Source organism: Hemiscyllium ocellatum, chromosome 10, assembly GCF_020745735.1.
Source record: "Hemiscyllium ocellatum isolate sHemOce1 chromosome 10, sHemOce1.pat.X.cur, whole genome shotgun sequence".
NCBI lineage: Eukaryota > Metazoa > Chordata > Chondrichthyes > Orectolobiformes > Hemiscylliidae > Hemiscyllium > Hemiscyllium ocellatum.
The window spans coordinates 113,991,993-114,008,695 of NC_083410.1; the positions used below are offsets into that span (position 1 = coordinate 113,991,993).

Here is a 16,703-nt window from a genome sequence, read left to right on the forward strand (position 1 = left end):
TTCCAAACACTTCCTATTCATGTGCCCATTCAGATGCTTTTTAAATGTTGCAATTGTACTAGCCTCCACCACTTCCTCTGGCAGCTCATTCCATACACGAACCACCCTCTGCATGAAAACATGCAGAGGTCTCTTTTATATCTTTCCCCTCTCACCCTAAACCTATGTCCTCTAGTTCTGGACTCCCCGACCCCTGAGAAAAGACTTTGTCTATTTATCCTATCCATGCCACTCATGATTTTATAAACCTCTATAAGGTCATACCTCAGCCTCTGACGCTCTAGGGAAAACAGCCCTAGCCTATTCAACCTCTCCCTATAGCTCAAATCCTCCAACCCTGGCAGCATCCTTGTAAATCTTTTCTGAACCGTTTCAAGTTTCGCAACATCTTTCTGATAGGAAGGAGAGCAGAATTGCACGCAATATTCCAACATTGGCTTAACCAATGTCCTGTACAGCCACAATGTGACCTCCCAACTCCTGTACTCAATACTCTGACCAATAAAGGAAAGCATACCAAATGCCTTCTTCACTATCCTATATACCTGCGACTCCACTTTCAAGGAGCTGTGAGCTTGCATTCGAAGGTCTCTTTGTTCAACAGTACTCCTGAGGACCTTACCATTAAGTGTATAAGTCCTGCTAAGATTTGCTTTCCCAACATGCAGCACCTCACCTTAATCTGAATTGAACTCCATCTGCCACTTCTCAGTCTATTGGCCCATCTGATCAAGAACCCGTTGTAATCTGAGGTAAGCTTCTTTGCTGTCCACTACACCTCCAATTTTGGTGTCATCTGCAAACTTACTGACTATACCTCTTATGGTCACATACAAATTGTTTATATAAATGATAAAAAGTAGTGGACCCAGCACCGATCCTTGTGGCACTCCACTGGTAACAGGCCTCCAGTCTGACAAACACCCCTCCATCACCACTCTGTCTTCTTATCTTTGAGCCAGTTCTGTATCCAAATGACTAATTCTCTCTGTATTCCATGAAATCTAACCTTGCTAACCAGTTTCCCATGGGGAATCTTGTCGAACACCTTACTGAAGTCCATATGGATCACGTCTACTGCTCTGCCCTCATCAATCCTTTTTGTTACCTTCTTCAAAAAACTCAATCAAGTTTGTGAGACATGATTTCCCATGTGCAATGCCATGTTGACTATTCATAATCAATCCTTGCCTTTACAAATACATGTACATCCTGTCCCTCAGGATTCCCTCCAACAATTTGCCCACCACCGACGTCAGGTTCACTGGTCTATAGTTCCTTGACTTGTCCTTACCACCTTTTTTTAAACAGTAGCACCACGTTTGCCAACCTCCATCTTCTGGCACCTCACCTGCGACTATCGATGATACAAATATCTCAGCAAGAGGCCCAGCAATCACTTCCCTAGAACTCTGTGGGAAGCTAGGGTACACCTGATCAGGTCCTGTGGATTTATCCACTTTTACGCGTTTCAAGAATTTTTTGAGGATGTAACTCTTAAGATGGACGAGGGAGATCCAGTAGATGTAGTGTACCTGGACTTTCAGAAAGCTTTTGATGAGGTTAGTGAGCAAAATTAGGGTGCATGGTATTGGGGATAAAGTACTAACTTGGATTGAAAGTTGTTGGCTGACAGGAAACAAAGAGTAGTGATAAACGGCTCCATTTCGGAGTGGCAGGCAGTGACCAGTGGGGTACCGCAGGGATCAGTGCTGGGACCGCAGCTTTTTGCAATATATATTAATGATATAGAAGATGGTATTAGTAATAACATTAGCAAATTTGCTGATGAAACTAAGCTGGGTGGCAGGGTGAAATGTGAGGAGGATGTTAGGAGATTACAGGGTGACCTGGACAAGTTAGGTGAGTGGTCAGATGCATGGCAGATGCAGTTTAATGTGGATAAATGTATGGTTATCCTCTTTGGTGGCAAGAACAGGAAGGCAAATTACTACCTAAATGGAATCCATTTAGGTAAAGGGGCAGTACAAAGAGACCTGGGTGTTCTTGTACACCAGTCAATGAAGATAAGCATGCAGGTACAGCAGGTAGTGAAGAAGACTAATAGCATGCTGGCCTTCATAACAAGAGTGATTGAGTATAGAAGCAAAGAGGTTCTTCTGCAGCTTACAGGGCCCTGGTGAGACCACACCTGGAGTACTGTGTGCAGTTCTGGTCTCCAAATTTGAGGAAAGATATTCTGGCTATTGAGGGAGTGCAGCGTAGGTTCACGAGGTCAATTCCTGGAATTGCGGGATTACCTTACACTGAAAGACTGGAGTGACTGGGCTTTTATACCCTTGAGTTTAGAAGACTGAGAGGGGATCTGATTGAAACATATAAGATTATGAAAGGATTGGACACTCTGGAGGCAGGAAACATGTTTCCGCTGATGGGTGAGTGCCGAACCAGAGGACACAGCTTAAAAATACGGGGTAGACCATTTAGGACAGAGATGAGGAGAAACTTCTTCACCCAGAGAGTGGTGGCTGTGTGGAATGCTCTGCCCCAGAGGGCAGTGGAGGCCCAGTCTCTGGATTCATTTAAGAAAGAGTTGAAGAGAGCTCTCAAGGATTGTGGAATCAAGGATTATGGAGATAAGGCAGGAACAGGATACTGATTAAGGATGATCAGTCATGATCATATTGAATGGTGGCGCAGGCTCGAAGGGCAGAATGGCCTACCCCTGCACCTATTGTCTAAGACATCCAACATTTCCCCCTCTGTAGTACAGACATTTTTCAAGATGTCACCATCTATTTCCCTACATTCTATATCTTCCATGTTCTTTTCCACAGTAAATACTGATGCAAAATACTCGTTTAGTATCTCCCTCATCTCCTACGGTTCCACACAAAGGTGGCCTTGCTGATCTTTGAGGGGCCCTGTTCTCTCTCTAGTTAACCTTTTGTCCTTAATATATTTGTACAAACCCTTTGGATTCTCCTTAACTCTATTTGCCAAAGCTATCTCATGTCTCCTTTTTGTCCTCCTGATTTCCCTCTTAAGTATACTCCTACAGTCTTTATACTCTTCTAAGGATTCACTTGATCTATCCTGCTATATATGACATATGCTTCCTTCTTTTTCTTAACCAACCCTCAATTTCTTTCGTCATCCAGCATTCCCTATAACTACCAGCCTTTCCTGTCACCCTAACAGGAATATACTTTCTCTGGACTCTCATTATCTCATTTCTGAAGGCTTCCCATTTTGCAGCCATCCCCAATCAGCTTTTGAAAGTTCTTGCCTAATACCGTCAAAATTGACATTCCTCCACTTTAGAACTTCAACTTTTATATCTTTTCCATCACTATTTGAAAACTAATAGAATTACGGTCGTTGGCCCCAAAGTGCAACCCCACTGACACCTCAGTCACACGTCCTGCCTTAGTTCCTAAGGGTAGGTCAAGTTTTGCACCTTCTCTAGTAGGTGTATTCACATACTCAGTTGCATGGGTCAAGCATACCCAAGGTGCTGTTAGGTCAGATATTCCAGATATTGCAATGACGAAGGAAAGATTGTATATTTTTAAGTCAGGATGATAAATCTGTGAGGGAACTTTTAAATGCAAGAAAGATACTTCAGTGAGTTGGAAAGGAGGTGGACGCTGCATGATTGAGGATGGGGGAAGAAGGAGGCTCTTAGGCTCAGGAGCTAGAGAAGAGAGAGAATATTACTTGGAGGGTTGGTTTTGGTTGCAGTGTGGTTCGTTGAGGTCTATTTGTCTCCAGGTTAGGTGTAATTGAGACTATTATATCTGGAGGGGTTGTGTCAAATACAGGGCATTAGGAGTCAAGAGGATTACTGGTGTATTAAGAGTTTAGTTGTTTGTTGTTTGGTAAAACTTCAGTATTGCTGGAAAATGACATTGTTTTCAAAGCTTTTCGCGTTGAACTCATAAGGACAGTTCACAAGAAGACCAGCTTAAAGGGAGGTCTTCAGAGTAGAGGAGTAGCGGGCCAGGATTTCCCAGATGGAATAATCTTATAGAGTTCTCAAAAGGGAGGGGAAAATGTGTGCGGTGCTGGTGTCCCACTGGCAGTGGTGGAAATGGCAGCTTGTGATCCTTTAGATGCAAAGGCTGTTGGGGTGGAAAGTGAGGACAAGGGGGACCCTGTTTATGTAGTGGTAGACAAGAGAAGGGATGAGAGTGAATGCGTGAGAAAAGGACTAGGCATGGTTAAAGGCCTTGTCAACCACAGTAGTGGGTAATCCTTAGTTGAGTGAAAAGGATATGTCTGAGAGTGCATGTGAAAGGTGATATTATCGTACATTCATTGAAAAATAAACTAGTTCCACCTATTTATGCTTGGCCCATATCCATTCAAACCTCTGCGATTCAGAGCCAATCCAAATATTTTTTAAACAGAACAGTAGGTAAAGTGAGAGTAGATTCGGAAACTTAAAATGCCTTTTTCAGCATTACTCAATTACCCAAGAGTTAGTGGGTTTTAATTCCCCAAACTTTTCCTAGGGTAACCATTAGGGTGTTTCTGCAGATATTTATTGTAGACTATAATGGAAAAGGCCTGTTTTAAAACTAAGGAATGTGTTAAATATTGCTGCACGTTCTAAACAATAAAGGTTACTGTTTTACATTGTTGATTTGTAAAGGGCCAACCCAAGAGGGTGTTACCCAGTGAGATTCAGCTAAGGATAAGATGTTGATTGATTTGTGGAGTAGCCACCAGTGTGGATGCCAAAGGCATCAGGCTGAGAATGATCTGATTGGTTTCTGGGTAGCTGAACAGTTTGTGGCTGTGAACAGCCCTGGCAGGAGCCTTCACACTGCTTAAAATAGTGGGTGGTGTGTTGCTCTTTCCTGTAAAATACCTAAAGCCTGAAGAAAGCTAGTTTATTTTCTCTCACCATTTCTGTAGGCTGTTGCTTTTAACCAAAGGTCTGAGAACTTATAATCAGTGAACCATTGCTGTATGCCTCCAAAGAAGTGAGAAAACCTGAAGGAAAAGATTGGAGAATTAAAAGACTCTGGAAACGAAAGGAACACTCCATCGAATCCTGAGGACTGATGGTACTGAACTGTTTCCCCAGTTTTCCCCCCCCGCCCACTTCACCCATAATACCAATTCTTGTTTGTTTGTATAGTAGCGTTTAGAAGGGGACAGAATTTTAACTAGAGAGTTGTTTGTCAACAGTTTGTAGTATTTACCTGTGTTTAGAATCTATTCATTTGTAATAAATAGTATTTCTTGTTAACTACAGAAACCTAGCCCATGTTTTGTGTTAATGTGGACCTATCTGATAAGTGTACTTAGGATTTTAAGAACTTTTGATAATGTTTTTATCTTTTGAGGCAACTCCTGGAATAAAAGGCCTTAACTTTGAGCATGCTACCCTAGTGAGGGGGAATATTTAGGAAGTGTCGAGGGCATGAAAGATAGTATACGAAGACCAGTTGATCATTTTCTTTCATTCCTTATGTTTTCATTTCTTGCAACAGTCACAATTCTAGATTTGTCATTGCTGCCATTCTTAGTGATGAAGTGTGGTTAACTATCTGATGTTTCCCAAGTCCATCCCTGTTTGATAGACACATTTGTTTTTGCATAAACAAATAATGTTCAAAGCTGTTTCGGGAAGATGTCACACGAAGTTTCCAAACTCAGATCATCATTGGAGTCCACAGTAATTAAAATTCAAATTCCCTAACTCTCCTTTTCAGTGTATTTTGTGCAAGAATCTTCAAATGGATTTTAACTGTTACAGTGGAATTTTCATTTAAGTCATGTATAATAAGTAACAAAATTGCATTGCTAGTTTTTTTGACTTTTTGATGGAAGGTTCCAGTCACATGAATGAGTTAATGAATTACTTTTGTACCCATTAACTGCCACTAGAAAATTGCATTTTGGCATGTAATATCCAACGTGAACCCGTGACAGAAACTCTGAACCCATTTTTGGCATTAGTATTTTATCATTGCTTTGAAATCATTCCTGTGGTAAACTAGGCCCTTTTTCCAGCCTCCTGCCTGTCTGTTTGGATTCTAACATCTGCAGTTTTTTTGTCTGTATATCAGATTGTGGGAGAAAGAGGCCTTGGTATATCAGATTGTGGGAGAAAGAGAGTCAAAAGTGTGGGGCTGGAAAAGTACAGCTGGTCAGGCAACATCAAAGGAGCAGGAGTATTGACGATTTGAGCATGATGAAGGAATGATGAAGAGCTTATATTCGAAACGTTGACTCTCCTGCTCCTCAGATGCTGCCTGACCGCTGTGCTTTTCTAGTACTGTGCTTTTCTAGCACCACACTTTTTAACTCTGATCTCCAGCATCTGTGGAAGAAAGAAAGCAAAGCATTGCTGTACCTTATCCTGTATCTGCTACTGTTTTGCTCAAGGCAATGTAACAGCATCTTTAGCATGTGCAGTGATTGTTCCAACAACAGACTCAAACTAGATCTGCACTGCTAATTGCATAAAAACGCACACATTTGTAGTCAGTGATATTTGAAGCAACCAAAGAATGTGGCTCCTTTCAGCAATTGATTCACAACTTGCAGGTTTTCTGAGACTCCAGGCTGAAGACTTTAAGATCTGGATGTCTTTCTTTTTGGGTCTTTTTCCTTTAGATTAGATTCCCTACAGCGTGGAAACAGGCCCTTCGGCCCAACGGGTCCACACTGACCCTCCGAAGAGTAAGCCACCTAGACCCATTTCCCTCTGACTAATGCACCTAACACTATGGGCAATTTAGCATGGCCAATTCACCTGACCTGCACATCTTTGTGACTGTGGGAGAAAACTGGAGCACGGAGAAAACCCACACAGACACGGAGAGAATATGCAAACTCCACACAGACAGTTGCCCAAGGCTATAATTGAACCTGGGATGCTGGTGCTATGAGGCAGCAGTACTAACTGCTGAGCCACTGTGCCGCCCTATAAAGGATGCTACAATGCTTTGGCCGGGAGTCGAACTCGGCCTCCCATGTGGCAGGCGAGAATTCTACCACTGAACCACCAATGCAACTGCTGCCAACTTTTGCAAAATTACTTTTGCAATTATTTTTAATCTGTTGGTTTCTTAAAACTATTGTTATTTTCTTTAATTATGGTTTTGTAACCGAGGTGACATGGATGAATGATGATTTTGTAGACTTTTCATTGTACTCCTGTATTTCTGTATTTGAGTACATGAGACTGTAAAATTTAATTCTAATTCATAAATGTAGATTTTGTTTGATCATGCTCCTGTGAGGCATCATGGGACGTTGCTACATTAAAGGTGGTATATAAATACAAATTGTTGAATACTAATGGCACCAAGCAGCTATGAAATGTGCATGTTGTGCAAGGCCAGTTATAGGAGTGGTTATTTCAGCAGCCTTGCTGCCTTTTGTAAGTTTGTTGCTTGTAATGGAATGCATTGGATATGTGAGCAGAGGTAAGATTAGAGTGGTGCTGGAAAAGCACAGCAGGTCAGGCAGCATCCGATGAGCAGGAAAATCGATGTTTTGGGCAAAAGCCCTTCATCAGGAAATGCCCGAATCATTGATTTTCCTGCTCCTCGGATGCTGCCTAACCTGCTGTGCTTTTCCAGCACCACTCTAATCTCCAGCATCTGCAGTACCCACTTCTGCCTTGTGAGCAGAGGCAGTCTGTTTAAGTTGCTGGAAAAGATTGGCCACCCATGAAGCTGCTCAATGAGATATTCTTTTTCCTTGTATAAGATCAGCTATAAGGATGCAACATTGGTACCCTTTGAGATTCAAAATGGTATTAAATAGTGTTGTGTTTCACACTGATACTCTTCATCATATCCTACCTTTGCTACTGTCATATAATTTTAGCTCATCAACAAAGCGTATGTGCTTACCTACCAGAACTGGCTAAAAACTGAGCTATGTCCACTATGTTAGAAATGTGGCAAGCCCTCATCTGAGCTTTGTTCTACTTCACTGCTCCCCCAGCAGTATTCTGTGCTGAGACACCATCAGTGACAAATAGACCGATTCTCATACCTGTTAAGAGTTTGATTTTGACCATCAGCACCTGGAATGCAAATGTCATACAGCCATAGAGTCATACAGCATGGAAACAGACCCTTCGGTCCAACCTGTCCGTTCCGAATATAATCCCAAACTAAACTAGGCCCATCTGCCTGCTCCTGGTCCATAATCCCTCCAAACCTTTCCTATTCATGAACTTTTCCAAGTGTGTTTTAAAAGTTGTAATTGTACCCACACACACTACTACTTCAGGAAGTTCATTCCACATGTGAACCACCCTCTGTGTAAAATATTTGCCCCTCATATTTTTTTAAATCTCTTTGTTCTGCCATTCTATGGAAAAGACCTACCAAACTATCTATTCCCCTCATGACTTTGTAAACATCAAGAGAGTAACCTCTCAACCTACTACACTCCAGTGAAAAATGTCCCAGCCCATCCCACCTTTGAAGCCACACTGCATTGATCAGCAAGTGATGCTGGATGGTTTTGAGAGCTTCAGATAACTAGGTGCCTCAATCCCCAGCAATCTATCACTAGATGCTGAAATTAACACTTGCAATGTAAATGCTGCAGCTATTATGTCCAAGCTGAGAAGTGTGTAACAACAGATTGACTTGGATAACCAAACTGATAGTTTACCATGCTTTTATCATCAGTGCACTCCTACATAGTGGTGAGATTGGACAACATGTTACTTGACAGGAGAAAAGACTGAATAGTTTGCAACTTCACTCTTTCAGACAGGTCCTGTCAAGAAAAGCTGAAGATAAGGTCACCAACTTCAAGATTTTGGATGCTGCAGATTCCCTTAGTGCCAGGTCAACGATGTCTATGGTGGCCCATTCACATTCATTGGATGAAATCTGCTTTATACCCATGATTTGGAGATGCTGGTGTTGGACTGGGGTGTACAAAGTTAAAAATCACACAACACCAGATTATAGTCCAACAGGTTTAATTGGAAGCACACTAGCTTTTGGAGTGACGCTTCTTCATCATTTGGGATGATGAATATAATCATTTGGGATTTGACTTCCTGTCTGCCTAATATGTGCAATTAAGTGTTCAGCATTTCTACAATGCCCCCCTCTCGGCTGCCTGGGCTTCATAGAGGGTTTACATGAATTACGAAGAATTCTTTTCAAGTTTTCTAAAGTATATTGCAAAGAGCTTGTTCCCTGCTTTTTTGGTGCTCAAGGGGTGAAGAGTAGGGACAGAATTAGTCCATTTATGACCGTTATTGAAAGGTGGAGCTGGCTCACTGTGTCATCTGGTCTACAGCAATTTCTCATGTTATTCTTAATAGCTTGGTCCAAACTTTGACTTGATGTTTTTTTATTGGCAAATTTGCAAATGGGTGCAGCTGCCTTAGCCAATTTTAGTAATAGATCTCTGTGTTAACATTGCAAAGCAGGAATAACATTTTTTTTGTACATTCTAAAGATAAGAAAGTCCTTATATTCATTTATGGTGTGTGAGGAAAGAAGAGGAGAAAAAAGACATTAAAAAAAACATGTATTGCTTATGCAAGTATGAAGCCTGCCATTGTAGCAGAGTATTATGTCTGTATTTTAAATTCTAATTTCCATGACTTTGTGAGCCAATTTTAATGATTGCTAACTCATTGCATCTGTTTTCGTCTTAGATGAACATGATGGTGTACAGAAAAAAACCTTCACAAAATGGATCAATGCACGCTTTGCAAAGGTAATGTTAAGATGCAACATGGAAATTGGCCATTGTTATCTGGGCACCTCTCCTTCTGATATTGAGGCAACACAAGTATATTAAAGATAATTGTAGTCTGCAAAACTTAATGGAATGAACCGAACAATGATGTTAGTGTTAATTCAATATGTGGCTTAGTTTACATAACCTCGGTGACAACCTAGTGGTATTATTGCTGGCCTACTAATCCTGAGACCCAGATAATATTCTGGGGCTCTGGGTTTGAATCCTCCCATGGCAGACAGTGGAATTTGAATTCAATAAAACTCTGGAATTAGAATTATAATAATGAAACATTACCAATTGTGGTAAAACCCCATCTAGTTGACTCATGTCCACTGGGGAGGAAATTTGTCTGGCCTGCATGTGACTCCAGACCCATGGCAATGTGATGAACTCTTAACTGTCCTCTGGGCAATTAGGGATGGCAGTAAATTCTGGCATAGTCAGCGACTCCCTCATCCTGTGAATGAATTTTAAAATTCTGATGACATTGCTGTAACGCCAATGTGTAGATTGGTGTGTCATACTGAAGTTGGAATGGCACAATGTGATCAGTCATCTGCTGTTTTTGGAAGTAGAATCCCATATTTGTCTACACAGTTGAACTTTTTAGTATAGTTGTTTCTGAAGGAATCATTATGTGCTAGAAATTGTCAGGTTTCTTTTCCACCTTGGGGAGACAATGTCATAGTCGTCTTATCACTAGACTATTAATCCAGAAACTCAGCTCATGTTTTAGGAACCCAAATTCAAATCCTGCCATGGCAGGTGATGGGATTTGAATTCAATAAAAAAAATCTGGAATTAAGAATCGACAGATGACAATGAAATAACTCCATTGTTGATTGTCAGAAATTGTCTCTAATGTCCTTCAGGGAAGGCAATCTGCCATCCTCACATGGCCTGACCTACATTTGACTCCAGACCCAGAGTAATGTGGTTGACTCAACTACCTTCTGGAATGGCTTTGCAAGGCACTTGGTCCAAAGGCAGCTAGGGACAGGCTATAAATGCTGACCAGCCAGCAACTTGTGAGGCGGGGGTAAGGGAAAGTAAAGGAACAGGGATTATGGAGTCAAGTAGAAAGATAAACAAAAGATTAGCATGTATGCAGAGTTTAAGTTCAAGGCAGGCTAGGAATGAAGCAAAAAGAAATGATAACTTAGGACATATTACTAGAGATGTTGGAAATCATGAGGATAAGAAAATTAGCATTAAGGCATTTTATCTAAATGCTCATAGTATTCAGAACAAAGCAGATGAATTAACGGCACAAATCATCATGAATGATTATGATGTGGTAGGCATCACAGAAATGTGGTTGCAGGGGGTTCAGGCCTGGCAGTCAAACATCCAAGGATTTACAACTTATCGAAAAGACAGGGAGATGGGCAGAGAGGGCAGGGTAATCTTTTTTGTTAAGAATGAGATTAAATCTATGGCACTGAATGACATCGGGTCAGATGATGTGGAGTCTGTGTGGGTGGAGTTGAGGAACCACAAAAGTTTAAAAAAAACCATAATGGGAGTTATGTGCAGACCTCCCAGCAGTGGTCAGGACCAGGGGCGCAAGATGTACTGGGAAATGGATACGGCATGTCAGAAAGGCAAGGTCACAGTGATCATGGGGAATTTCAATATGCAGATGGACTGGGTGAATAATGTTGCTGGTGGATCCAAAGATAAGGAATTTGTGGAATGCTTACAGGATGGCTTTTTGGGACAGCTTATGATGAAGCCAAATTGGGAGCAGGCTATTCTGGACTTAGTTCTATGTAATGAGCCAGACTTCATAAAAGTTCTTAAAGTAAGGGAACACTTAGGAGACAGCAATCATAATATGTAGAGTTCAATCTGCAGTTTGAAAGAGAGAAGGCAAAATCAGATGTAATGGTGTTACAGTTAAATAAAGGTAATTACAGGGGCATAAGAGAGGAACTGACGAAAATCGTCTGGAAGAAGAGTCTAGCGAGGAAGACAGTAGAACAACAATGGCAGGAGTTTCTGGGTGTAATATGAAAGCAAGCTAGCCAGTAATATTAGAAATGATAGTAAAAGTTTCTTTCAATACGTAAGAAACAAATGAGAGGCTGCACCAAATTGATGCTGGAAGACTAGTGATGGGAGATAAGAAAATAGTTGAAGAACTTAATAAATACTTTGTGTCAGTCTTCACAGCGGAAGACATGAGTAATATCCCAGATGATTGAAAAATCACGGCTATAACCCCCTTGTTCAAGAAAGAATCAAGACAAAAGATGGAAAACTATAGGCCGATTAGCCTAACCTCGGTCGTAGATAAAATTCTAGAATCCATCATTAAGGATGAAATTTCTAAATTCTTGGAAGTGCAGAGTCAGATTAGAACAAGTCAGCATGGATTTAGTAAGGGGAGTTCGTGTTTGACAAACCTGTTAGACTTTTTTGAAGAGGTAACAAGTAGTTTAGACCAGGGAAATCCAGAGGATGTCATCTATCTAGACTTCCAAAAAGCCTTACATAAAGTGCCTCATGGGAGGCTGCTGAGTAAGGCGAGGTGAGCTACTGGCTTGGATTGGGGATTGGTTGTTTGACAAATTAATTGACAGTAATTCCTGATGAAGGGCTTTTGCCTGAAATGTCAGTTTTCCTGCACCTCGGATGCTGCCTGACCTGCTGTGCTTTTCCAGCACCACCCTTATTTAAACTCTGGTTTCCAGCATCAGCCGTGCTCACTTTTGCCTCTTTGACAGAAAGCAGAGAGTTGGGATAAAAGGTTCTTTTTCAGAATGGCAGCCAGTGACAAGTGATGTTTGCACGGTTCTGTGTTGGGGCTGCAGCTGTTCACTTAATATATTAATGATCTGGATGAAGAGATGAAGGCATTCTGGCAAAGTTCGCTGATGATACAAAGTTAGACAGACAGGCAAGTAGGACTGATGAGGTGGGGAGGCTACAGAAAGATTTAGACAGTTTAGGAGAGTGGTCCAGGAAATGGCTGATGAAATTCAACATGAGCAAGTGCAAGATCTTGCACTTTTTGGAAAAAAGAATACAGGCATGGACTATTTTTTAAATGGTGAGAAAATTCATGAAGCCAAAGTACAGAGTACAAAGTACTCCTGGGTGTGCTAGTCCAGGATTCTCTAAAGGTTGATGTGCAGGTTGACTCTGTGATTAAGAAAACAAATGTAATGTTGTCATTTATCTCAAGAGGGTTGGAATATAAAAGCAGCAATGTGTTACTGAGACTTTATAAGGCTCTAGTTAGGCCCCATTTAGAACACTGTGTCCAAGTTTGGGCCCCACACCTCAGGAAGGACATACTGACACTGGAGCGTGTCCAGCGGATATTCACATGAATGATCCCTGGAATGGTAAGCCTAACGTATGATGATCGGCTGAGGATCCTGGGATTGTATTCATTAGAGTTTAGAAGGCTGGGGAGGGGGGAGATCTAAAAGAAACTTACAAGATAATGCATGGCTTCGAAAGGGTGGATGCTGGGAAGTTGTTTCCGTTAGGCGGGGAGACTAGGAGTTGTGGGCATCGCCTTAAAATTAGAGGCAGTCAATTTAGAGCGGAAATAGGGGGACATTTCTTCAGCCAGAGTGTGATGGGCCACGAAGTGCAGTGGAGGCTGGGATGTTGGTGTCTTAAAGGCAGAGATTGATAAATTCTTGATCTCGCAAGGAATTAAGAGCTATGGGGAGAGTGTGGGTAAGTTGAATTGAAACACCAATCAGCCATGATTAAATGGTGGAGTGGACTCGATGGGCTGAATGGCCTTGCTTTCACTCCTACGTCTTATGGTCAGACGCTCATGTCCCCCGTCCCCACAAGTGAATAAAAAAGAAATTTTCATGGTGTAACCACTCACTATCCATTCTTATTAAGAGATCTGGCAAGCTGTAAATGAACTTTCCTTCTGTTCTTCAAGTAGAATATGGCACAGTGATGGATGAAGTAGAGTTATCCTCTCATTTTTTGACGACTTTCAGATATCTTCGGAAAATTCTGAAGTTTGAAGTAAATTTATGGGCGGCACAGTGGCTCAGTGGTTAGCACTACTGCCTCACAGCACCAGCATCCCAGGTTTGATTCCAGCCTTGGGTGACTGCCTGTGTGGAGTTTGCACATTCTCCCTGTGTCTGCATAGGTTTCCTCCAAGTGCTCTGGTTTCTTCCCACAGTCCAAAGTTGTGCAGTTCAGGTAAATTGGCCATGCTAAATTACCCATAGTGTTAGGTGCATTAGTCAGAGGGAAATGGGTCTGGGTGGGTTACTTTTTGGAGGGTTGGTGTAGACTAGTTGGACCAAAGGGCCTGTTTCCACACTGTAGGGAATCTAATCTAATCTAAACTTTAAGTTGTGTTTCTACTGCTTGAAGTGTGTGTTGGATGCTGCTATAATCAGATAAGCCTGACTTTTTGCCATTTGTTCATGTGATGTAAGTGTGTTGGCTAGGCCAGCATTTAGTACTCATCTCTATTTGCCAGATCCACATTGTTGTGATTGTGGAATTCCATGGAGGTTAGACCAGGTAAGGATGATGAATTTTCTTCCCTAAAGGATGTTAGTGAACTGAAGGGGTTTTTTATGACAATCAAAAGTAGTTATGTGGTCATGATTAGGCAAACATTTTAATCCAGATTTTTATTGAATTCAAATTTTAACATCTGCCATTGTGGGATTCAAACCCATGCTTCTAGGACATTAGCTTGGGATTCCAACGTACTAATCTTTTAACATTGGCACTGCGTTGTTGCTGTAATACTTGTTACTGTCAGTAACAAGTCTTATACTAGTGCAAGCACTGGGCTGTGACACACTAGTTGAGTGCACATTTAATTAATATGTTAGGTTTGCAAAGCATTGTTTCCTCTGAATTTTTTTTCCGTGTGTGTAGGGTTTGGGAGAATTGGGAGAGAAAGAGGAGGAGAAAGAAGTTAAAACATGATGTTCATATGAGAACTACTAATTGAGCCAAATGTCTGGGTGGGTGGGAAATAGATTTTAAGGAATTTGAGTTTTTTTTAATCTGCCTTGAGAAAAACAAATTTTCCCAAGAATGTGGCTGGATACAGTTCAGCATGGAGTATGCCTCCCAAAATATTTTTCGTCTATTCCCATGTGAAAGTGCACTGTTTATTCTTTTTCTTTTGTTTTTAGAATTTTTGGAGCTCTTCAAAACAAAAAAAACTTTATAACTAAATTTCCAGCCAGCTAATTTATTTCTAGGCTAACTGCATGCTAGAATATACATGATACATCAGTTGAAACATTTGACAAGTAATTTGCAAGTTGTTTACTCAAACTGCGCAGAAAACTTATGTAATGTTTTAGTCAATTTATGCATGTCTGGTTGAAGATATTACCATTTTGTGGCGTTCAGAGTTAGAAAGTTTTGGGATCAACTTTAAGACCAGGACTTGAACATGTGATCCACCTTGATGCTTAGATCCTTGAAAAGAAATGGGGAATCTGAAACTTCACCTGCCTGAATGAGGTGAAAAATATTCTGCGACACCTGTTTATTGAAAGACTTGCAAGTCCGACACTGACCTTTCTGATATTCATCCTCAACTAAAAATGCGACAAAAATGGTTTATCTGATCAGTTGTTTAGGAACACTCATTAATTTAATTTTAATTAATGAAATTAGTTTATGACCCTTTTGCAAAAGCAAATTCATCGTGGCATATCGTTACATTAAAACAATGATTCTACTTTGGAAATAGTGTTAGCTGTAAACATTTGGGGATATCCTGAACATATGAAAAATGCTGTCGAAATACAATAACTTTTTCTTTTAACATCCAACAATGTGACACTAATATTAAAATATAAAACACTTCCTGAACCTCTAGGCTGATGAAATAAATGAAAGTGCACAGAAGCATAGAAGTAGGTTGAGGGCATTTGGCCCTTTGAGCCTGCTCTGCCATTCATTATGATCATGGCTGATCATGCAACTCAAGTTTTTCCCACATATCCTTTTCAGTCCTTTAGCCCAAGTGCTTTATCCAATTCCTTTGGAAATCATACAATGTTTTGGCCTCGATTGCATTATATGGTAGTGAATTCCACAGGCTCCCCTCTCTCTGGGTGAAGAAATTTCGCTTCATCTTAGTCGTAAGTTCTTTACCCCATATCCCTAGACTATGTCCCCTGGTACTTGACCCTCCTGTTGATGGGAACATCCTTCTTCCATCTGCCTTGGCTAGTCATATTAGAATTTTATAGGTTTCTCTTTGTTTTTCTGAACTCAACTGAATATAATCCTAATGGATTCAACCCCTTCTCATACGTAAGCCCAGAAATCAGTCTGGTAAAGCTTTGCTGCACTCCCTACACAGTAAGAATACCCTTCCTCAGACAAGGAGACCAAAATTGCACACAGTATTCCAAGTATGGTCTTGAGGTCATCTCTGATGAAGGGCTTATGCCTGAAACCTTGATTCTCCTGCTCCTCGGATGCTGCCTGTACTTTTCTGTCACTACACTCTCCACTTATTGAGGTCATGTATGATGTAGCAAACTATCTTGTTTCTGTACTCAAATTCTCTTGCTATGTGGCTGAAATATCATTTTCTGCCTTGACTGCTTGCATATCTTCAATGACTGGTGTGTGAGGGCACTCAGGCCTCATTTCACAATCCCCTCTCTCAATTTATAGCCGTTCAGATAATTCGTCTCTCTGTTTTGATACCAAAAGTGGATAAACTGACATTTATCCACATTATACTACATCTGTCATGCCTTTGCCCAGTCATTTAGCTTGTCCAAATCACACTGAAGCATCTCTGCATTTTTCTCACAGTTCACCCTCTCACCCAGCTTTGTGTCATCTGCAGATTGGGGTTATTTCTTTTAGTTCCTTCGTTTAAATCATGAATATGTATTGTGAATAGATAGGGTGCTAGCACTGATCCCCGTGACTCTCTGCTAGTTATTGCCTGCCATTTGGATACAGAACCATTTATTCCTACTCTTTGTTTCCTGTCTGCAAACCAG

The 16,703-nt window shown here is 41.1% G+C and overlaps 1 protein-coding gene across 11 annotated transcripts in view; it reads left to right on the forward strand.

Moving 5' to 3' along the window:
- Positions 1 to 16,703, forward strand: part of LOC132819922 (utrophin-like) — a 751,240-nt gene that overhangs the window by 88,388 nt on the left and 646,149 nt on the right. For 10 of the 11 annotated variants that reach the window (XM_060831897.1, XM_060831902.1, XM_060831903.1 and 7 more), the window contains exon 3: positions 9,623 to 9,684. In XM_060831897.1, the coding sequence (XP_060687880.1) occupies positions 9,623 to 9,684 (62 nt within the window). Of the gene's footprint in view, positions 1 to 5,017; positions 5,037 to 9,622; positions 9,685 to 16,703 lie in introns of those variants that run through there. The other variant, XM_060831908.1, reaches the window with a different exon arrangement.